At 48.0% G+C, this 22,250-nt stretch overlaps 2 protein-coding genes and 1 long non-coding RNA gene across 4 annotated transcripts; 1 reads left to right on the forward strand and 2 right to left on the reverse strand.

Moving 5' to 3' along the window:
* Positions 1-701: 701 nt before the first annotated feature.
* Positions 702-3,615, reverse strand: LOC125987540 (thioredoxin-interacting protein). Its single transcript, XM_049751973.1, has 6 exons — positions 3,261-3,615; positions 3,023-3,098; positions 2,553-2,700; positions 2,129-2,488; positions 1,731-2,018; positions 702-1,626 (listed from the first exon to the last, which is right to left on the reverse strand). The coding sequence occupies exons 1-6, from the start codon at positions 3,511-3,513 to the stop codon at positions 1,579-1,581; spliced, it is 1,173 nt and encodes a 390-aa protein (XP_049607930.1). The 5' UTR covers positions 3,514-3,615; the 3' UTR covers positions 702-1,578.
* Positions 3,616-7,701: 4,086 nt separating this feature from the next.
* gatad2b (GATA zinc finger domain containing 2B) lies at positions 7,702-20,674 on the reverse strand. Of its 2 annotated transcripts, XM_049751970.2 has the most exons (11): positions 20,449-20,674; positions 19,329-19,716; positions 18,566-18,695; positions 18,321-18,452; positions 18,120-18,248; positions 17,134-17,292; positions 15,575-15,950; positions 14,860-15,062; positions 14,681-14,788; positions 13,839-14,046; positions 7,702-13,767 (listed from the first exon to the last, which is right to left on the reverse strand). In XM_049751970.2, exons 1-11 carry the CDS (start codon positions 20,672-20,674, stop codon positions 13,631-13,633), a joined length of 2,196 nt encoding a protein of 731 aa, XP_049607927.1. In that variant the 3' UTR covers positions 7,702-13,630. The 2 variants fall into 2 exon arrangements, with proteins under 2 accessions (XP_049607927.1, XP_049607928.1); XM_049751971.2 differs by lacking the exon at positions 20,449-20,674 and having other exon boundaries at positions 19,329-19,711.
* LOC125987542 (uncharacterized) lies at positions 14,046-17,552 on the forward strand. The gene is made up of 3 exons (XR_007488028.2): positions 14,046-14,326; positions 15,569-17,001; positions 17,123-17,552. It is a non-coding gene; the product is annotated as an uncharacterized lncRNA (long non-coding RNA).
* Positions 20,675-22,250: the final 1,576 nt, after the last annotated feature.

Below are 22,250 nucleotides of genomic sequence, written 5' to 3' on the forward strand. Positions count from 1 at the left end.
CAGGGGCCGCGTTCCAATATGGTTTCCAAGTGACCCTCGTTAAGCGCACCTGCGTGAAAACTTTTAGCTCATTTTGAACGTGAAAGTGGCTAAAAGTTTTCACGCAGGTGCGCTTAACGAGGGTCACTTGGAAAACATGTTGGAACGCGGCCCCAAGGACTAGAGCTTGACACCTGTGACCTTTGACCATGGTATTTGCCTAATAAAGTGGCCTGTTATTAGGTATACTTGAAAATGGCGGTGTACCTAATGGAGTGTCCGTGTGATTCCCTCGTTAAGTGCAGGTGCGTGAAAACTTTTAGCTCCTTTTGAACGTGAAAGTGGCTAAAAGTTTTCACGCAGGTGCGCTTAACGAGGGTCACTCGGAAAACATGTTGGAACGCGGCCCCGAGGACTAGAGCTTGACACCTGTGACCTTTGACCCTGGTATTTGCCTCATAAAGTGGCCTGTTATTCGGTACACTTGAAAATGGCGGTGTATCTAATGGAGTGTCCAAGTGACATCACAGGACCACTTTTCATTTTCACTTGAGCTTTTTCCCTAATTAAGTGGCCTGTTATTAGGTATACCTCACGGTGGACCCTTCAATAGGCACACTACACAAGGTAAAATAAATAAATAAATAAATAGGAAAGTACATATTTGAACCTGTTGTAATTTGGTGCTCAATAAATGAAATCAGTCAATGCACATGGACAAATATTTTTCACAATTTATTATCAAAACATACCAAAAAAATATGTATCAAAGATGCATTACAATTTTTTTTTTTTTTTTTTTACAAATCAGTCTTTTGTGTCCTGAAGACAGGAAGCTGTAAATCAAAACAGCACGAATCTTTGAAGTGAAATGCTGTCTAGGACAACAGAAAATCAGGTAGAAACAACACATTATCCCAACATTGACTATGGCTTGTCGATCAATAGCATGTTAAAGACCTGTTTGGCAGAGCCAATTTAAGAAAAGTGCATGTGGCTATGCTAAGCTAATGTAAGGTTCCACGCACCGGCTAAATATTCCATATTGGATTCAAATAAAAAGCGATTCAGGCAGTCGTACAGCATAATGTATGATCAAAGTGCAACCTTCAAGAACAGCCCTCTTCAAGCAAACATGTTCAAGAAAACAAAGAGATATAATAACAATGAGGTTCGACCAGCATCCAGGAAGTGTGATCCATTCCAAGAGCCAAACAAACGGGTACATGGTCTACTGCTGACCCTGGAATGACAAAGCAGGGTGGGCAAATAAACCCTGGCCACAATCAGACAGCAGGTTGTTGGGGGGGGGGGGCTACCACCAGAACCAAGCAAACGACAGCTTATTCAGAACGGGTGGCTGGAGCTCAGCGCGCGTCCTCGAACCCGCCAGCTCTCAGCACCCGCAGAAGGGAAAACCCGAGCGACATCTCGAATGCAACATCCCGCCTGCCTGCGTGGTCGGCAAGCGCATGTGCACGGGACTGCCGTGCCGTGCCGTGTCTTGTCCCTCCGCCGCTCGGGAGCTTCTTTCGCTTTCCCCACCAGCCTCAGTTCAACAGTCTCTGAGAGCTGGACCACAGTTGTAGAAAAGGCACTTCAGCACACCGGCAGCATGTGAGCGTTGATGTTGAACTCCTCCTCAGTCTGAAAACGACGGCGTCTTCAGTTAGAAAAGAGCTATCTTCTCATTCATACATACTACATGCCTTGGCTAGCCTAAGTAACCACATACATACATACATACATACCTCAGTGTAGACCGGAGGCGCCGCCGGGAAACAGAACGCCGGCGGGTTCATGAAGATGGGGCTGTCTTCGCCATCAAAGTCATCCAGGAGCGGCGTAAGCGGCTGATCCATGTGGACGTCGCGAGTGACGTCGCGGTAGCTGGGGAGCTCGGGCATGGCGAGCGACACCCAGCTGACCGAACCGTCCTGGCTGCTCACGCTGCTGCTGCGGCTGCCCAGACCGGGCGTCCCGATCACCAGGGGCAGTTCCAGAATCAGCTTTTCGCTCCCGGGAATGTGGATATAAATCTGGTTGGAGACGACGACAACGTTTGGAAGTTGAGGGCCCGCTGTGTTGGAAAGGTTCATTGGGGAGGGGGGACAAACCCAAAGCCCCAAAGCCCCAAAGCCCATCTTACCATTAATGCATACTCCATGCGGATTAAGTTGCAGTCGAGCTTCGACGGTTTGATCTTGGGTACCCGGATGGTTTTGCCCTGCCAGGCGTCGCACATCCCAGAGATGATGTGGTTGCCTCGCACCGACGACAGCTTCTGGCGGAAGACTTTGGTGCGGCCGTTGGCCTGGTAGGTGTGCTTGGCGATGATGGCCGCCTTGGGAACCACGATGCGCGAGCACGTGTTCTCGAACTTGGCGTTGATGCAGATGTCCTCGCCCTCACAGAAGCCGCGGCGGTCAATTTTGGCGTTGAGCGACACCTGGCCATCTGGGATGAACATGCAGGTGACTTTCTTCTCTTTCATACCGCCAGTAGGGCACTGCGGAGGAGACACCTTTGGGGTTAAAATCACAAAGCATTGCCATTTGATTCAATCAACCTACCAGCAGGTCTGGCGTGTTGACATCCAGAGGTTCTTCCACCTCAAAGTGTTTCTTGCACTCAAGGACGGGCTGCTGCGGTCTCTCCAGCTTGGCCTTGACATAGTAGTGGACATAGCCAAACTTGCCTTTGTAAGACGACACCAGCTTCCTGTAACAACAGAAAGTACATGAAGGTTAGAACACCTCTTGAGTGGGATCACTGCAGGAATGGATCGGAACTGTCAGTCAGTCGCTTGAGCTTTCTATGTCAAGTGCGGTTGAGAACAATCAAATGCTCTTCCACTAGATGGCAGAAGGTACAATTCAATGTGTCTCAACACAAGTGCAGATTTTGCATTAGGTCAACGAGAGCGACATTAGATATATGTGTATATACTTTTTGGTTTTGCCCCATTTATTATGAGGTTTGAATGAAGCTTGGGGAAAAAGTTAATAGCCACGTTAGCAAGTCATAAAAAGATGACACTAACCCCTGTTGAGGGAGCTCAAATTCAAACTTGTACTCGTATTTGTTGTTTGGCCTCAAGAGAACTGAACCGTCAGCGTCTGGAAAGAAAAAGTAGATGAGATAAGCATTGATTGCAAACCATCAGAAAAACGCCAAAAATCCAGATGGAGCGTTGATGTTTTCTCAGCCGGGTTCTTGTTATTGTTGCTGCTTTTCAAGTACTAATTGATGGGCAAATAAAGTGCAGCTATTGTTTGTACCTGTCGGTTGATCGTGAAGGCGCAAAAGGGCTTCATATCGGAGATATTCCGCCTCCTCTCGACAGCGCTGCGTGCCTTTCGGATATTCCACTTTGGCGGATCCCACACCGAGAATCCTGACGGCAGACACGCGTGTCACTTCGTTGACTTCCAATTCCACACGGCCCGACAGTCTGTCCCCGCCGCAGTAGAAACTCTTGGTGTCGGTGAAAACGATTTGGAACGACTTGATTCGCTTCAACATGGCTACCATGTTTGCGTTGAAGGACGAGAAGGTCTGAGAAAGTCTGCACGCTGGCAGGGGCTTGCTCTTTTAAACTGGCTGTAAACAACGCTGGGGCAGGCAGGCAGGCAGGGCAGGGCAGGGTAGGGCAGGTTTGTTCCCACTTGCCCCGTCTGTCCATGCGGGGCGAGCGTGAACACGCGTGCGCAGCGCCGCGATTGGCGCAAAAGGCCTGTTTTCGCTCGGCTCAGCCAATCAGCGCCCGGCGTCGACGCGTGAACACCGCGTGGCCAGCACTGATAACAAGCGTGCTCGGCTCATGTGCGCACTGCGCAGGAAGTTGACGAAGGCTGCCAGATACCGAAAGTACATCTTCAAGTAAACAGAGATGGAGGGAGAAGCCCGCCCGCCAGCCAGCCAGCCAGCAAGCAAGCCAGCCAGCCAGCCAGCCTTCGTTTGATTGATGACGCACCACTGGCAACTTTGCCAAGTGTATTAAAAGTCGACGGAGGGACAGAAGGAGGCACGCCAGTTGGCTTCCAGGAAAAGCATTTCTGCAAAAGACACACAGCTCAGTACACAATGTTCACTTTGCCATTGTCAACATTAGGCAACGTCCAATTGATTTGGATGTGCTGTTTTTTAGTCCGTGCATATCATCACTAAAGCAAGCAACATCCCAAGAATGATGTGCACCGACAAACATTTTCATTCCTGACTCAAGCAGCTGGCAAAACAACCGCAGCCGGCTCAGCTCAGCTCAGCTCAAGGTCTGCTTGCTCGCTTGCTCGCTTGCACGCATCTTGTGGCTCTTTTTTGACCACTAAATCAGACGATGTAGTCAGTAGTCAGTAGTCTAGTCAGTAGTCAGTAGTCAATAGTCAATAGTCAATAGTCAATAGTCAATAGTCAGTAGCCAGTAGCCAGTAGCCAGTAGCGTATCTATCGGAAAACCCCGTGTTATCCCTGGAAAAGGAGCATTTCTGGGTATTATGAAGTAGGTCACAGGTCAAACAATCACTTGCAAAGTGAATAGCAGCAAAACTTTCAGAAACGAGAAGACGTAACCTAAACACGCCGACTTCACTTGCATTGATCTGTGTGGGAAAGAGAAAGCGGGCCATAGTCCACTGCACTATGCAAACAACGTCAGCACACGCTCAGCACAATCATAAGAATGATTGCAGCCTCTCCATCAGGCACCATTTTGTTGCCTATGGTTTGTGGAGTGAAAACGATCCATTCACTTTTTGGTTGCGCTCCGTATTATCCCCAGTTTACGGGTCTTGAGCTCTGTGGCATTCTTCGTTAACTTCAAATACGTACATCGGTTCCATCGATTCAATTCGCTCAGTTTTATAAAAAATCAAAGTACAGCACAGCAGCATCACTTTCGTTTTGAACACAGCCAGGGAGGGACAGTGCCCATGGCAAAGTACGCAGGGAGTGGCGAGCAAGCATTTAAATTGTTTCACCGTCATTATTTATCCATTGTTAATTGTATCGAGAGGCAGCGTCAACTCAACTTTATTTATAGAGAACGATAAAACCAACCAGAGCTGCGCAGAGGCTAAAGTCAAAATCAAAAAGTATGAAGTTAAGGGGACAACAATTGTAGGCCGCCCCCCCCAGAACTGCCACAGCTTGAAGACTCTGAATGTCCAAGAGACGGTCACCATTCCGTGTCCTCGATATACTAGATGTCACTTGATTTTTTTTTTTTTCCCGCATAAAATATTATCTCTATATTGTAGCTTCTTGGATGAACTTATTGGTTCCATTTGAAGGGAAAGCGTACATATGAGCATTTCTGGGAAATCAATAATGACCCTTTCCCACAAAGTCCTCCACTCCCTCTGAGCGAGAATCACTCATTGCTTTTGGATGATGTTGATGTTTACGGGTCTAAAATAAACCCCCTCTCATAACCTTTCCCCTACTGCCCTCCCTTTTTGAAATGCTGCGTTCAGTATCTCTTTCAAGCGCTGCAGAGTTGCAATTTAATGACTCACTTGAATGAAAGTATTGTGTTGGACTCACATCTACCCTGGCAATTTGACATGACACATTTGATGTTAAAATCCCGCCGTGTGAATCAACCGTTTCGTAAAAGACCAAGGATGACATCACGGCAACATGCCGTGCTTGCTTTGTGATTGGGTGAGGCCTCGTGATCACGCGTTTCCTCTGAGGCTGAAGCTGGTGTTCACGAGGAGTTGCGTTCAAGGACCGCCACTCCCAAACACGGCCAAAGATTTTCTTTCCTGCGCCTAACGACTTCCCGTCTCTGTGATTCATCTGCAAGCCCGGTCACGAGTCCCCATGCTGTGAACACAGACAAGTCCAATCAAATGGAAAATCCACGTGACTCAAAAATATATAGATCTTTTCGAGTGTTGGGACATGCTGCAGTCTCATCGTCACTGAATTCAATTTGGCGTTGCTGTCGTGCAAATGCGTCCCATTGTGTGTATCATACAACGTATGCAATCTTCAAGCGAAGAATCTTCAACATGTGTGTGTGTGCGTGCGTGCGTGCGTGCGTGCAAGTATGCATGGCGTCAACAGACAGAGTTCAAAATGTCCCCCTGTACCGTTCACAGAGTACAAAAACAAGTTTGGCCTTGCAGAAAGCACAACCTCCACATGACCTCAACATTTGCCCCGCCCCTATACCACCACACTGCTGTATTGTTGTTTGCAGGCTTCAATTCATAACAAAACTCTGAGGACACATGAGCGAGCCTTTACCATACAATCCAACTTTATTCATAAAGTAGCACAGTTTACAAAAGCTGCAGCTGCCTGGAAAATATTTCAAATGATTGTTTTTGCGACCTCACTTGTGTGAATAGGACACCGATGAGCAGACACATAAACAAGGCATCACATGCACTTATGCAAGATAACAAACGGCAACAACGCTGTCCTCGCTGGGCATTGCGAAAGGCCCATCCGTGTCTTAGAATAGAGCCACTTCCAAACAGTCGCTGCTGCACATGGACAAAACGACGTCGCGTGGTGTACGTACGTATATAATGCAAGGTCAAGTCAAAGGCCGTTATATAACAACAATGAGGCCTCCCTCATAGGTATGTCACGGCTCCAAAGCTACCGTGAACATTGGAGACTCAAATTTCAGCCCAAATGGACGCCACCGGCAAGCTCTTGCTCAAACGAACAACAAATGCCAGCTCGGCAATAAACAAGAGAAACCAGTCATTCCAAAAAAGAGGGGGATTCATTTCATATCAAATTCCTCTCCTCGCTAGACCGACCTCAAGCTTGCACAATTCAGCTCAAATGTGACAAAACACATTGAGGATGTGTGTGACTGGTGGAGCAAACGGACGGACACGCTTTGAGAAGATAAGCGCCGCAATGAAAACATGGCAAGGCATGCCTTACACTGGCACAACAACTTCATTTCGCTCGTTTGGTTAAATGCAGTCGTTGGTCAACTGTACGAAGGGGGCCAAGGGTGAGCGGACTGAAATTCCACCCCTGATGAGGACGACGATAGTCTTGGAACGTTGGAACGTTCGGGCCAATCTGAGGAAGAACCAATATTACGCTCAAGCCAAAAGAAGAACGTCGAGGAACAGTGCATTGAAGTTGAAACTGCGCTATGTTTTGCTAACATGGTGCGGTGCTGTTACTTCCATCCCAGGCCATTCATTTCTATTCTGCTCTATTCATAGCGAGCGCTCTCCATTTGGAAATGCAGGCAATGAGCAACTTGATCAGTCCAAGCCGCATAAAGACATGACGACGGTACAGTCGGTCGGTCAGTCCACTGTCCGTCCACCTGTCTCCAACATGTTGCATGTTGATTTCTACTCTAGCCTGCCACCCGATGGAATAGACGGGGAATAGACAATCGTGGTATTTCAAAGTACAAATGGTTATCATTTTTAAAAAAATTTATATTGCAACTTTTCCTCACCGTTTTCCCCCTCATACCAATGCGACGTGAGACTTGTAACCTTACAACATTTTTTTTTTTGGGGGGGGGGGGGGCTTGATAGCATCATATCAATTCATTGTTGTATTAATGAATCATTTTCCTACCTAACCTCTTCTTTGTTTCCTAACATTCTCATCTCCCTAATCCTCTTTTTGGGTTAACAGTTTGTCTGGCCTCTGTGCCGACTGATCATTTGTAGTATTGCTAAAACAACAACTGTGCAGATCCGACAGAATGTATGCCAATAGGACTTGGAAGCAAATTGTTTCAACCTTTATTAAACATAGCTTGCAAGATAAATATTACAAAGTTATTTCCTCCAAAATTAGCTTATTTTTTCAATCAATGCATAATTGTCAATCAACTGGCAGTATTCAAACAGCATTATTTTCATTGACTTTTTTTGAAGACCGTTAAATATCAAGTATGTGCAAAAGGTCAGGATTGATGTAAGCAAACAAACAACACAAAAAAAAAAAAAGAAGACGTAAATTAGCCTCTGCTTCATTTCATTGCGTTTCACCTCCCCAATGATTTGCAGCAATACAAACACGATGCTAACGCTTGGAAGTGGATTCAAAATGATTTTGCAACCAAATACTTCCCTGCACGGGCGGGTGGAAGTAGCTTTTCGCAAAGCTTCCGTGCAAACGTTTTGGGTTACATCAATAGCACAAAAAGTTGTCGGCGCACTTTTATCACAACGGGGCTTCTCTTTGAGAAAGTATTTGTCCAGCGTAACTTTTAAGAGCAGTCTTTGAAGCCAGCAGGTTCACTTTAGGGTGCTTTGGCACATTCACTGCAAATCATACCAAATCTTTGTCCTTTTAAGGAAATGTATTTGCGCTTTTTTAAAGGGAGAAAAACAGGGAAATGAAAATACATTTTTCTCAACAAAGCAGCGCGCTCGAAAGCACTTAGAATTGGTGTGTCACTTTTTAGACAGCAAATTGCTCGATAGAAGGCCAAAAATAGTTTCAACGTTATTGCATCAGTTCGGCAGTTTTGGAAAAGCAACATTTGTGTAAAACAAATCAAATTCATAGTCATTTGCCTGAATACACGGACGGACATGCAGCAGTGCTGAAAGATAAGACTCAAATTGCAAGAACCATCTCAAAACGCCGCATTTGTGTCCTGAAATGACCCGTTAGATCTGCAGTACTGTTGTGTCCACGGCAAGTTACCAATTCAAGTATTGCCGTTCTAAGGAAGAAGAAGAAGAAGAAGAAGAAGAAAAAAGGAGGTGTACTTCTCTGCGAACTGGATTCAAAAATTAAACCGAATCGAATGCATCCAAGCAATCAATTTGAAGAAGCAGAGGGGAAAAAATGGGGAGGAGAAAAAGAATCCCAAACATTTTGCACATTTGTTACACAATAATACACAGTGATCACAAAACCAAATGACAAGCTTCACAATATTCATGGCTTTTTGTTTGCTTTTCTACACAATATACAACCATTTAATTTTTTTTCAGTACAAGGGAGGAAAATGCTTATGTACAATAAGTCATTATTACTTCAAACCTAGCAAATATCGTGTCATTTATCTCATAGTCAATACATTTGTTTATTTCTTTTTCTTAAACTGCAATAAAAGTAAAGGTAAAATTCAGTCGGCAGAAATAAAAAGACTTTTTGAGAAAAAAAAGAGACATTCAAAATAATCTGCAGTCAAAATACAAAGATGTGGATGCAAACAGAGAAAGAGAGAGCGAGAGAGAGCGAGAGAGAGAGAGAGAGAGAGAGAAAGAGAGAGAGACAGGAACCTTTTTGGAAGTATCAACTTTAGCTTGGCAGCAAAAAGGAGATGCATGACAATTTCAAAACCAAATGGGGAGCGCTATTCAAAATTCACCCCGACGTAAAAAAAACAACAACAAAAAAAAACCCTGAACATATATCTGGGAAACTGTTTGGATAAAGGGAAAATTGATTTCTTTTCTTTGACTACGTTCAAATGGATTTCGTTCTGGTGTAAACTTTAGTTTACATCTTTTCTTTTAGGTAGTTTTTCCTCTCACTCGAATGCTGTGAGCCAGTCACGGCCTGGATTGTTCAAGCATCATCTTCATCATCATCGTCGTCATCATCATCATCACACCCCCTTGCGTTACCATTAGACTGGTGAAAGCTACTGGCAGCCATGATGCATGTAGAATGATTAACACGTGTAGAAGATGGGGATGGGCGTAATGATGGATTAAGCAATGAATCAACAATGAGGTACATACGTAGTATAAGGAGGGAGGGAGGGAGGGAGGGATGCTTCATCAAATGGAGTGCAACCAGCAGAGGCACCGTTGATTGTTGTCTCAATCAGTTTGTGGTACAACCATCAACGTTATAAGTGCCTTTCGTTTAAAAACAAATAGAGGTCATTTCTTTTGGATTTTCTGCCATTTGAAAGGAAAAATAAAATGATGAGCGAGGCGACTGAAGAGGCCAATGCGCTCGCTAAAATTCACGATGGTCGGCCCAACACAAATATATTAAGTTTGCCCAGCATGAACTTTGAATATGTTTGTGTTCGCCCAAACAAAACTGGCTTGACATTCACAATAAGGAAAGTCAATAAGGAAGAAAAGGCTTGTTAGCTTAGCTTCAATTAGAATACATGGATGTGAGCTGCGCTCGCTCGCTCGCTCATATAAAAGGCGGCTGGCCGGCCGTTCAATTTTTCAGATTAAGCAAGAATAATTCAAGTCTTGTAACAATGGTCTTAAAGTATGCTTTGACTACTTAGCTTAGCTTAGCTTGCCTTAGCTTAACCGACTAGCAGATTTATTTGCTCAAATGACAAGTGAGATGCTGCGTTCACTCATCAAACTAAGTGCTGTGGTTGTTATTCGTTTCATTTTTCAGCTTTTAAAGCATTGTTTTACAATTTGCCTACCGACACATGGATGACTAAAGACTTCAAGCAAAAAAGGATACTGATAGAAGTTGAAAAATGCAATACTAGTTCAAGCAGTGCTTCCGCGTGCATCTTTGTGAAGCTGGCTCACCTTTAAAGATGAGTCATGACTACCTCATCTGCGGACGCCACGAAAGGATGCAAACAAAAGACTTAAGGGTGCGTTCACTTTCATTTGCTTCAAATGAACTCTGGTGCCATCACTCCTAAAAGTGCCGTTTGTTTAATTACGCTCAAACGTCAAGTGCACCAAACCAAAGGAGTCGAAGGGCGAATGAATGCATCTCGCTTTGCTTGAACAAAAACCCGGTGGGATTTTTGAAATGCGAATGCAATGCGGATAACCAAAGACCTGGACAACGAGAAGCGCCGGCCGGCCGACCCGCCGCCCGGCCAGCTACAAAAGCGTCACTCACGTGTCTGCAACGACGGAAATGAAGGAGTTGGTGATGGCTTGTCAGTGCAACACAATGTAAGCTAATCATATCATGACATCATGAAGTGCAACAAAAGAAAACATCCAGCATGGCCGACCTTCTAAGTGTCCAACCGACTGCGGCATGTCTAGTGTCGCTGGAACTTTGCTACCCCAAATAAGCTTTCAAAAGAAAAGACAAATGTGCGTACCGTTCATAATGGAGGTATAGTGCTTGATAGAAACGATTGCCAGAAGCAAGCCGGCTCATCTTTTCCACAACATCCCATTCCGAGTGGCCCAGCAACAAAGCCATGTTCAAAAGGGTCCTCTTTCTGCTTACATATGAATTCTTGGGCTCTTGTCTAATATAATCAAGTTCGGTAGACATGAACGGGACCCCAAATCCTATCCTGTCGACGTAAGCAATTGGTCCACCTCCAGGAATAATACTGCACTATGTTTGAACACTGATTATGCATGCTGGCTGTGTGCACCTTGCCCTGCAAGCACGCTGCCTTGGGAAAAGACCTCTGAGAGCGGCGCCAACTGCTTCAGCATTCCACAAAATGCTCGCATCACACCATCCCAACCTGGCGCTTAGGCAACCACGCTCGTCGCTCCTTGGATATTTTCACGCAACTTTGGATACAGTTTTGAACTTGAGGTACGGTCCTATCCATTTGGAAATCTTACACAATGAAACCGCAAAGAATCTTGGAGTATGATTCAAAATATGTTGATGAAGCAGGAAGACATTGCAATATACAGGAGCTCCTGATTTGGGATAGAGATGTTACTGTTTAAAAATGTGCAAGCAACAGAATGGGGGGTGGGGGGGGGGTATGGCAGAGAATGAGTTTGCAAGGTGGCTGGCTGTGGCACAGGCTCGCTCAGCAGCCGCATCTCAATGGAATGGAAGTGGATGCTTTTCAACATGTCAAAAATGAACACGGCACGAGTCGAGTCGCTACTGCGCAGCCCGAAAGATTCTCGGCAGTCAGACTCAAAGTGGATCCTTCCTGCTACCGTCAGATTTCCAATTTGATTAAGTTTAGACTCGGATGAAGACATTTGGGTGAAGTAGTCATGCTTCCTGGTAGGCTGGGTCTAATACACGGCAAGAGGGAGCAGTGACATGCAACTTGAGGGAGGTCACATTCCAACATTCCAAGAGCAACCAAGCCCGAGAACATTAGAGGTAAACCATAAAAGCTGTGACTCTTAGATAGGCCCTAAGCCAGCTTCCAGACCTTAAGAGACTCTTAATTGTAACATTCTTTTCCTCATTTTTTTTTTTTTGGGTAAAAAAAAAAGAAAAAGAAAAAAAAAGTTGTTTTTTTTTTCCAATTGGAAATATGCAAAGTGCTCCTCTGGAGTGAGGCAACTTGTGCGCACGACATGCACACAATGATTGATCCATGTCTCTCCCATAAAAGATATAATCCACATCCTTTGTTTTCTCCCTCTGACGCTAGGTATCGATCTATACATAATCCTTACAGATATTTTTTTGTCTTTTTGTTTTTAGCTTTGTTGATTATTATCGTCTCCCGAAGGCAAATACCTCTCAGGTCCGCCAACGTTTCAAGAGGAGACGCCGCAAAAAAAGAAAAGAAAAGAAAAGAAAGAGGGAATATTTTTTGGGGAAGGTTTGGGGTGGCGGCGGCGGCGGCTTTGGAATCACAAAATATAATCCCAAACATAACAAACTGAAAAACCAGAATTCAACATTTGTAAGTACAGAATCTGGTTTGGATGCACAAAATGTGCTTCCACCTTCAAGAGTGGAGTCCTTTTTCACATTGAAAGAACATGTGACGCCCAAAACCAGCTGAGCTGAGCTGAGCTGAGCTGAGCTGAGCTGAGCTGAGTTGAGCTGAGCTGCTGGGTACAAAGCATCCAGTCTGTGCATAACCGACGGTGGGCTTGGGTTGGGGGGGGGGGGGGGTCTTAGTGGAAGCAGGAGGGTCATCATCGCATCCGCTTTGTTAAGCCTCGTTCCTCAATGTTTTCTGATAGAGTTGCAAAGCTCCATCCTCTGGAGTGTGCGTTGTTCTGATGGAGCTGCATCGCTCAGTCCAACTCCTGTCCCGTCCGTCGTCCGTGTTTTACAGAAGAGCAGATTTGGGCCACCCGCAAAGCGCCGACCAGCAAAAGGAAAAGGTTTGATCGCTTGACATACTTCTGTCTGACAGTCATTTTCCGTTGGATGGAGGGGATTGAATACTTTGGATGATGGATGCTGTGTCACTTTGATGATGACAATGGGTCATGCTCTGTCCTCAGTGTGGTGTGCCATCGTAGCCTTCCTTCCTCTTCATTTGGAACCAAACATTTCTGTGTCCTCCCCGTTAGAACTTTTACTACCAAGCTCCAACGTTGCATAGTAACCACCCTCTGTTGATCTTCTGTTACTAGCAACACTCCAATCCAAGCTTCAAAAAAAAAAAAAAAAAAAAGGGGCCCTACAATGATTTAAGCGTCACTTCCTTACGTGAAGGAATGACAGCGGAGAAACATAAAATGACACTTAAAAAAAGGATAATAGAAAAAATAAAAGGAGTTGCATTTCAAATAGTGCAATAAGAATGGGAATTATAAATGGCAAACAATGCTAATTGGAATTTGAGATGTGTTGACGTTTTATTGTCTTTGCGTGACTTTTGAATGGGTCAGTTGAAGGTAGGCACATGGACAGGCACTGCATGCGATGGAGGGGAGGGGGCGGGGCCTCGGGGCCAGGTATTGGCTGATGGTGGAGTGCTTCCATGTGGGGTAGGGCAATAGGGCAATAGGGCCCGGCCCGGCCCGGCCCGGCCCGGCTCGGGTGTCCTCAGAAGGGCTCATTTCTGTCCGGTGATGGATTGCGATATGGATCTGGGTGGGATCATGTCCAACAGGTACTCTCTCTGCCGGTCTGCTAAGGTGGAGCTCTTGTGGGCACCGACTGCCGCTGGGTTCAGATAGGCGATATTTAACCCTGTGAAAGGGGGCGGGGGGGAATCATGTTGAAAATGGCCAATCGAGACATCATTGAAAAAAATGGCAAACCTGGGATGTTATAGATCTGGCGCCGGCTATCATGCTGCAGTCTGCTGCTGCTACTGCTGCCGCTTCCGCCGCTGCCACAGTGCTTTGCAGCGCTCATCCCCATCAGGCTGCTGGCCACTGACAGCTGAGAGGCCTGGGCGAAGTTAGACAGGACACCCCGCGCAGAATTGGACAGACTTCTCTGCATAGAAGCTTGAGGTTGAGGAGCCTGAGTAGAAAAACAAGTGCAAGCTTGGTTGCAGTGAGGCGCCCAGGCAGGCAGGCAGGCAGGCAGCCACGCAGGCAGCCACGCAGGCAGCCACGCAGGCAGGCAGCCACGCAGCCACGCAGGCAGGCAGGCAGCCCCAAGTGAGTTGAAATGGGGCCAAAGCAGCGGATTTGCTGGCCAAAGCTACACTGTGACAGTGTCATCGAGAAGCTAACCAGCTTCATCGCCGCGGGCCGCGCGCAAACAGCAGCGTAACGCACCGACTGCTCGGCTTGCTCAGGTGAGTTTCAACCGGATTAAACCGCCTGCTCGCATTACAACAGAACGCAAAACTGGCTCAGGTGAGCAGAAAGCGGACAAAGCCAGTGGCAGCAATGACGCACGTGCGTTACTTGCTTTGACTAGCAAAGCTTGTTCTGCTTGTTAAAAGGCATTTCAAGCACAGTCAAAATTGTTTGTCTTGCAAAAATTTGGAACTTGTTTTACTAGGGGGGTATATATAGTAGGTTATGTGGCCCCATTCACCTAAGGCACTAATGAAGTGCTTAGAAGAGACACGATTTGACTTAGTCAAGAAAGAAAACTGGCGTGCGCTTCAGAGGCAGGCCCGGCCCGGCCCGGCCCGGCCGCGTACCTGGCGCAGAGCATGATGTCGGATCAGGGAGTCAGTCTTGGAGGCGTTGGGTCCGCTGGGGGCCGAGCTGGGCGAGAGGGCGGCTTGCTGCAGCCTCTGTTCAATCTCCTGAAATGGAAGAATCACATGGTTGGTGTATTTGCAGCAGGTCTAACCAAACAAAGCGCTTTGACGCTGACCTGCTCCTGCTGCAGGGCCTTGACAAAGGCATTCTTCAGCCTGTTGGTGTGCTCTGCCTTGAGAGCCTTTTTCTGATTGGACATCATGCACTGCTCGCAAAGGATTCGCCCGCTCTTCTCCTGCTTCCAGTGGGGGGTGAAATCAGTTCGGCACTGGGCGCAGAAGAACGGCTCCATGCGGGAAAGCGTTCCTCGCAGCTTACCTGTCGGGGAAAGTGCAAACACCGACTTGCATCAATCATTAGAGCCAGCTAATATCAACTACCATCTTGACAGAAGCGTGACCAAAAACACCATCTATCCATCCATCCATCTGTCATCCATCCATCTGTCATCCATCCATCTGTCATCCATCCATCTGTCATCCATCCATCCATCCATCCATCCATCCATCCATCCATCCATCCATCCATCCATCCATCCATCCATCCATCCATCCATCCATCCATCCATCCATCCATCCAACTCACCCATCCTTCCGCCTTAGCAATCAATAGGCTAAAAACGGAGGAGCTGGTGAAATGAGTGTAATGTCGCCATCTGCTGGCCATGAACAGAAGTAGAAGAAATGGATTTGGCATTCAAAGGAGATTGGTCACTTTTTCGATGGACTTTGGTTTCAAGAAGGAGAAGGAGCCTGGCTGCCTGCCTGCCTGCCTGCCTGCCTGCGTGCGTGTTCACTTTGTATCATTTCCTTTTGTCATCACAGGCTTACCCTGACTGTCGAGAACACTTTGCACCACCTCCTCCAGGCCCACCATGTAGATGAACTCGCTGTTTGCGGCCGACGGTAAGAAGTGGAGGAGTGGGGCGGGGGGTTTGGGAGGTGGGATCTCCAGCAGCGTTTTCTCCAGCTGCTTTCTCAGGGCGAGCTTGGCAGCAGCCTGGCTGCTGGCTTGGTCGGCCATGGAATTCACCCCTCCGCTGGCAGAGCCGGACAGATTGGACGGGCTGACGGCCGAGGCTCCGCCCAGGCTGCCCGCCACCCCGCTGGCCCCTGCCGCCGCCGCTGCCGCCGCTTGCATGTGGGCGAGGTTCATGTACATGGCGCTGGAGCCAGACCGCTGCGATGCCGCGACCTGCTGGCTGGCCTGCCGGGGGGAGGGAGGGATGGATTGGGGGGGGGGAGACAAACGCAAACGTTGGTTGGCCTCAATAATAACAGTGCTTGTCAGTATCAAATACAAAAATGTCAATAGTAAAGTTTTTCATTTGTACTGTTGATTCCCGACTGACTGGTTGGTTACTCTGAAGTCTGTGCTTCTACTTAATTCCATAGCGTGAGTACTTTTGCCACATGTGCATGCAAATAGGACAATGAGCTGAAGAATAGAATGCCTTGAGCATTACACTCATCAGACATAGCAAAGCATTTGATTGTTATATTTGTTTATAGTTGTGATCGCTATCCGTGGTGCCAAAGACAAGAACCTGATACCTGGAAAGTGACGAGATTTGACAGCTCGCTAGATTCATCACTTGCTTTAACAAGTTTGCGTCGCAATTAAGGTTTCAAGGCCCATCCCCAATTAGATCATCATAAAAAAGGACCTTTTCCAACAAGAAAAGACCGCCAAAGTGAATAAGTCACTTTTTGGGGGTGATTTTTCACGTCACAAGGAAACGTTGAACCTGCCACAAGAAAAAGTACAGGTCTGGCCAACCTTTGCCACCTCGAATGAACCCCGACAAAAACATTGTCTGTCTTAGAAAATAGCTGCAGTAGCATGAATGCGGCTTGCCAAAAGGAAGCACTTAACAATCCGCCAGTTGCCTTCCAGTTTGCGGGGCACGCACTAAAGAAAACCAAACTACTGCGTGCGTTGAACAGATCCAATCCAATCCAAGTAAACAACTTATTCCGGGCATGTTTGCAAAATTTGCACAGACAACCATGGCCGGCAATTGATGACCAAGTTCCTGTTGCATACGTTCCCTCGCACGGATCCGACATTGCTCCGCGACCCCAAAGTTCAGCTCACGCCTCCGTATTACCGAGGATCTTGAATTGTCTTGATAGCGCAAAACAGAAGCAAGCAGTGAGGAGCCACTACGGAGGCGGGCGGGCGGGCGGCCGGCGCTCTCGTCAACTCACTTGCCTCTTCTCTTTTTACTGCTCACCAGTCAAGTATCATGTGGATGGTATGCACCGCAATTGAAATAGGACTTGTTCATTTTGCTACATATTGATTTGGAGCAGAATGAAAAGATGACGCTATTGACATTGTTCCCTCCTTATTTGCCGCTTGCACATTTTTTTCAGGTCAGCCTTACTTGCTGGTAGCTAACAGCGTTGCCCATGCTGGAGCGACCCATCCCAGGTTTGGAGAGGCGCTGTCCTTGCAACGTGGCAGGATTGGGGGCGATCACTCGCTGGGACATGAGCATCGGTGGCAGGTTGGCATTGGCTCCCGACCTGATGACTGTGTGACCCTGCCCAAAGAGAACATTCAAAGTTTCTCCTCTGTACTTTGACACGGTACACAGTTACATGGACTATGTATGAGCAGCAGTAGCAGTAGCAGTAGGAATAGTTGGAGGGTCATGCAATACCAAAAGAGGCCAGCAGAGGGCAGAAAGTGCTCGATGAATCGACTAGCAAGCAAGCAGTGCATCATAGTACATACAAAATGAGCTGACAAGACACCACACACACCCACACGTCATGCACACGTACACACACGTACACACACACACACACACTGAATATTTAATCCAATCTCAACATGTAATGGAGGAGCAGGGCTACAAGAACAAAGGCTTGCAGCAGGAGATGGGCTCATTAGCGCTCCCGCACGCCCGCACGCAGGCACGCACGCACGCAGGCACGCACGCACGCAGGCACGCACGCACGCAGGCACGCACGCACGCACGCACGCACGCACGCACTCAGAGAAATTCATTACCATCACATGGTCTAAAGCAGATACACAAATGATTATATAAGGCAACGGTACAGTACGGTCATTGAGACAAACACAAAGGTTGAGGTCCACATTTTTTCTCCTCACTCACTCACTCACTCACTCACTCACTCACTCACTCACTCACTCACTCACTCACTCACTCACTCACTCACTCACTCACTCACTCACTATGTGTTGTGTTCAATGGTAAACCATCAAATTGACTGCATTTTGGAAAAATACTAGCATTTTCATGGTGAGGACGCATTCCAACAACCCAATCATACGGAGCTAACAGGTCTCCTTTCTGCAGAAAAAAGAGAAAAGTTTGCAATGCACCTATCACTCACTAACCTGTGCAGTCCGGAGGTTCTGGGGCTCCGGGTTGTGCATGCCCGGCCGTACCGGAAGCTTCCCCAGTCCGGAGGAGCCGTGGATGGAAGGAGAGTGGCCGGAAGAGGCGGCGTTCTGGACCACCGAGACCTGCGCGCGCATACACGCACGTCTGTAAGTACGTTGTCTGAACGGCAGAAAAAGAAATGCTAACCCTCTGACCTTCTGCACCACGTTTTCCTTCTGCATTTGACTCTGCCGGAGCTTCTTAAGCAGCACCAGGCGAGCCTCCTCCAAACGCAGCTCCTCTCGCAGAGCTTTGATCATCTGCTGTCTCTCTTCTCCCGTCTTACCCTGCAACATTCACGTGCGAGCAAACATTTGATCCTGTAAAGTGCCACGCAGAAGATTTATCGCCGCAATGTCCTATTAGCACAAAATGAAGTCAATGACTTTACCAGTTTTACCTTAAACATGTCCAGGTTGGCATGGTTCAGGCGCTCCTCGGGGCGAGGCGTCGCTCTGGGACTGGACGCCTCGTTGTCGGACAGAATGATGACGTCCGGGGATGGCGTTCGTCTGTCGTGCTCGCCGTCGCTGAGTGACAAAAAAAGAAGCACCGCGCACGTTGGGACGCGGGAGGAAAAGGTGCGTCGGCCTCCCGGCCGGCCGGCCGCTATGATGTCACGCCGTTTATGTAAGCCACTGGGCTCGGTCCGATTGCCCCCATTACTTCAATTAAAAGTTGAACTGCGGTTGACTTGCGGCGGCTCCATCTCAAACAGCCAACGACTCACTGATATCTTTTCAGCATTAACACGACGGATGGGTTTGATTTTGTCGGGCTTCCCTATTTGATCATTTGACAGTAGCTTCGGCACAGTGTAGCCAAAGCACGCCGACAGACTTGGAGTTTGGTAGAACTGCTTCAGTAGCTTTTTCCTTCTCACAAGAATTCGGCCCGCATCAGAACATGTACACTTTGTGCTATGCAAACCCCCTCCCTCGCGCCCTTTCAAATGACCAAGCATTTGTGAAAGAATGCAGCGAGGCTCGTGCGAGCGGCTAACGCGTCGCTCGCAATCAACAGTCGTGGCCATCACATCTTCTCTGATGTGCCGGCCAAGGACTTCTTGGGCAGGGAATTTCAGTGACTCCCAAACGGAGACTTGCCATTTGACACTGAGCTCAAAACCCCAAACAAACACTCTTTCAAATTGAAACGCTCACCATCTCCGTCCCGCACTCATGTCCACTGGCTCGTCCAGCATGTTCTCTTTGCCATTCTTGCTGGATCCGACATGTCCGCCGTGTCCTCCCAGTCTCAGGCTGCCGTTTAGCTTCTCCTCAAAAGCGGCGGCGCCCATGAGGCTCTGATGATGGAGCGCGCTGGCGCCGGGGCCCTTTGCGTCTCCCAGAGGCCCGGCGACCTCCAGGGCCGCCAGGTCAGCCAGATCTTTGCGTTTGAGCAGCGCCAACATCTTGAGGCGCTCCATGGCCTCGTGGCCCTCCATCTTGAGGCGCTTGGCCAAGGCCTCCTCTCGCTCGTTGGGCGACTCCAGACCCCGCTTCAGCAAGTTCAGCCGTAGCGCCTCCTCGGACATCTGCTCCATCCTGCCTGCCAGGAGAAAATCAGGAGAGGAGAAAATCAGGCGAGCCACCTTTAAGCCATTTTCCTTCTTGGAGTAGTAGTACTACAATGGAGCGGCGGCGGCGATGATGAAAACGCATCGGTGAGTCACGCACGCTCTGCTACTCGGTGACATGTTCCATCACACAATTTGCGCCCCCACGTACCTGGCTTGCAGTACGTGACTCACAAACACGGAACGGAGCAAGATGGCGATCAAAACAATCCTCCAACGATAACAATGCAGTTCTCCAGTCTGAACGAGCGATTAGTCATTTTGGTAAATGACAGACTTAGTATAAGCAAGCCTTCTATTTCCAGTCTGCGCTGTAAGAAATCACGGCAACACGGATAATCAGAAAATACGAGCGGCTGATCGTTCAGACAGAAGTGGGTTAAATAGAGCGTGCTAATAATAGCTTGGAACTCTGAACTCGACAGTGATGAATATTGGGATTTCCGCTGTGAGGGAAAATGCCCTTACTTGTACTTGCCAATATGGGCCCCATACTCGGAAGGATACGGATATGCGTACCTTTCCAACAAACCGTCACCGATGATGCGATGTGGCAAATTCAATCCAGAATCACAGCAAGCTCACGAGCAAAAATGACTTTTAAAATGTGCTCGTCTGGGATTGAAGTGGGTGGGGCTCAATATGAACCTGAAAGTGTCATTGAGGCCAAGCTACCTCGAGCAGCCAAACGGGCCATTCCTTACATTGACATAGGAAGTGCTGAGAGAGACACTCTGCAGGTAGCTGGATCCCATGACAAAGGATTATATTCCAGGTCAAAGAAGAAGAAGATGCTGCTGCTGCTGCTGTCAGTCCATAGCTTTTAATGACAGTGTTATCAATACATTCCATGGTTTGCCCCAATCGATGGATCGTGATGGCTTTTGTTTTGTCACTTTGCCCTCCTTTGACTTTTTCTGCCATCAACATTCTCCTCTTTAATGATTCCACAACAAAGCCTGCCTTCCTTCCTTCCTTCCTTCCTTCCTTCCTTCCTTCCTTCCTTCCTTCCTTCCTTCCTTCCTTCCTTCCTTCCTTCCTTCCTTCCTTCCTTCCTTCCTTCCTTCCTTCCTTCCTTCCCTCCCTCCCTCCCCTGTTACTAGCAATTCATTTGTGACGCAGTGGTGGTCGCCTCCATTTGCTGGGCGAAAAACACAAGAAGCTGGCGCTCTCTCTGCTGAGCCTCCCTCCACCTTTAATGAGCGCCACTGAGAATGGCGCTGATGAGCCAATCAGGGACGACCTTGTGTTGCACGTCAGTAACTGGCACCCCCCCCAAGCCTCCTCCTGGCGGCCATCGCCACCGCCTGCCTTTACATAATATAATGACTGTTTCAGTCAGCTGCTACACAAGCCACACACACACACACACGCACACACACACTCTTTCTCCTCGACCCCACCCACCCAACCACCCACCCATCCTGTCTCATAATCCCTCCCACCGCCATGCACTCAGCCCTCCCTCCCTCCGCCTTTGGGCACTGTGCCAGGCCAACGCAATAAAGAAAAAGAAACACAGCTTGGAAGAAAAAAAAAAAAAAAAAAACACATATATGGCAGGGGTGGAGGGGGGGGGTCGATGGAGGGCCGACCGACCGACCGACCGACCGACACGGTGCTACTTTTTGTCTTTTCATAAATCACGGGTCCGGGTGGCACAGGTAGACCTCTCCATCTTCAAAATGGACTCCTCGGAGCGGCGGCGACAGTGCACGGAGAAGGTCATGGTCGTAAAACAGAAGAGAAAGGACGTCTGGAGACTCCAGACATCCACGTAGCGCGCAACATTCCGACAGACGGCAGCGTTTTGTAACCCCTTGCTCTGTTCCAGCTGTATAGTACCACAAAGAAACCCCTCCCTGCTCCTCTCTCTCTCTCTTTACCCTCCCCCAATTCCTCAAACCACTCGTCTTTTCCTCCCCCTCTGGTTGACTGTAAAAATAAACACATGCTTACTTTCAGGGCCCCTTACATGTAGCCACGGCTCAGGGCTTCATTTGTTGGCGTTCCACGGGCCAATCAGGAGTGCCCGCCGACTTTCTGTGTGTAGACATGTGCGCACACACACTGTGCTGGCAGAGGAGAGGAGGGGGTGGGGGTTTTATTAAAAATAATAAAAGAGTGATAGAGCCACAATACCCCCCCCCCATACATGCAAGTTTTTTTCCCCCCCATTGCGCTTGCTGTCCTCGCATGGCTTTGTGTGCAAGCGCGCGCGCACACGGGTAAAAAGGAGACAGGGATGGCAGCTCTCTTCTGACATAATGCCAAATCTTAATTCCCTCCCTCCCTCCCTCCCTCCCTCCCTCCCATCCCCCACACACACGCACGCACGCACGCACACACTCACGCACGGCATTCTTTATGCACAGCGCTGACTGTTGATCAGATGGCTGCTGCTAAAATGTCGTCTGCACAATTGAACCGGGGCGCCCTTCCTGGGAAATAAATGGCAAAGATCAGCCTCCTGTCCTGGTGTCTTGTGGTGGTGGTGGTCAACGGC

The sequence above is a fragment of the Syngnathus scovelli genome, chromosome 19 (assembly GCF_024217435.2).
Source record: "Syngnathus scovelli strain Florida chromosome 19, RoL_Ssco_1.2, whole genome shotgun sequence".
NCBI lineage: Eukaryota > Metazoa > Chordata > Actinopteri > Syngnathiformes > Syngnathidae > Syngnathus > Syngnathus scovelli.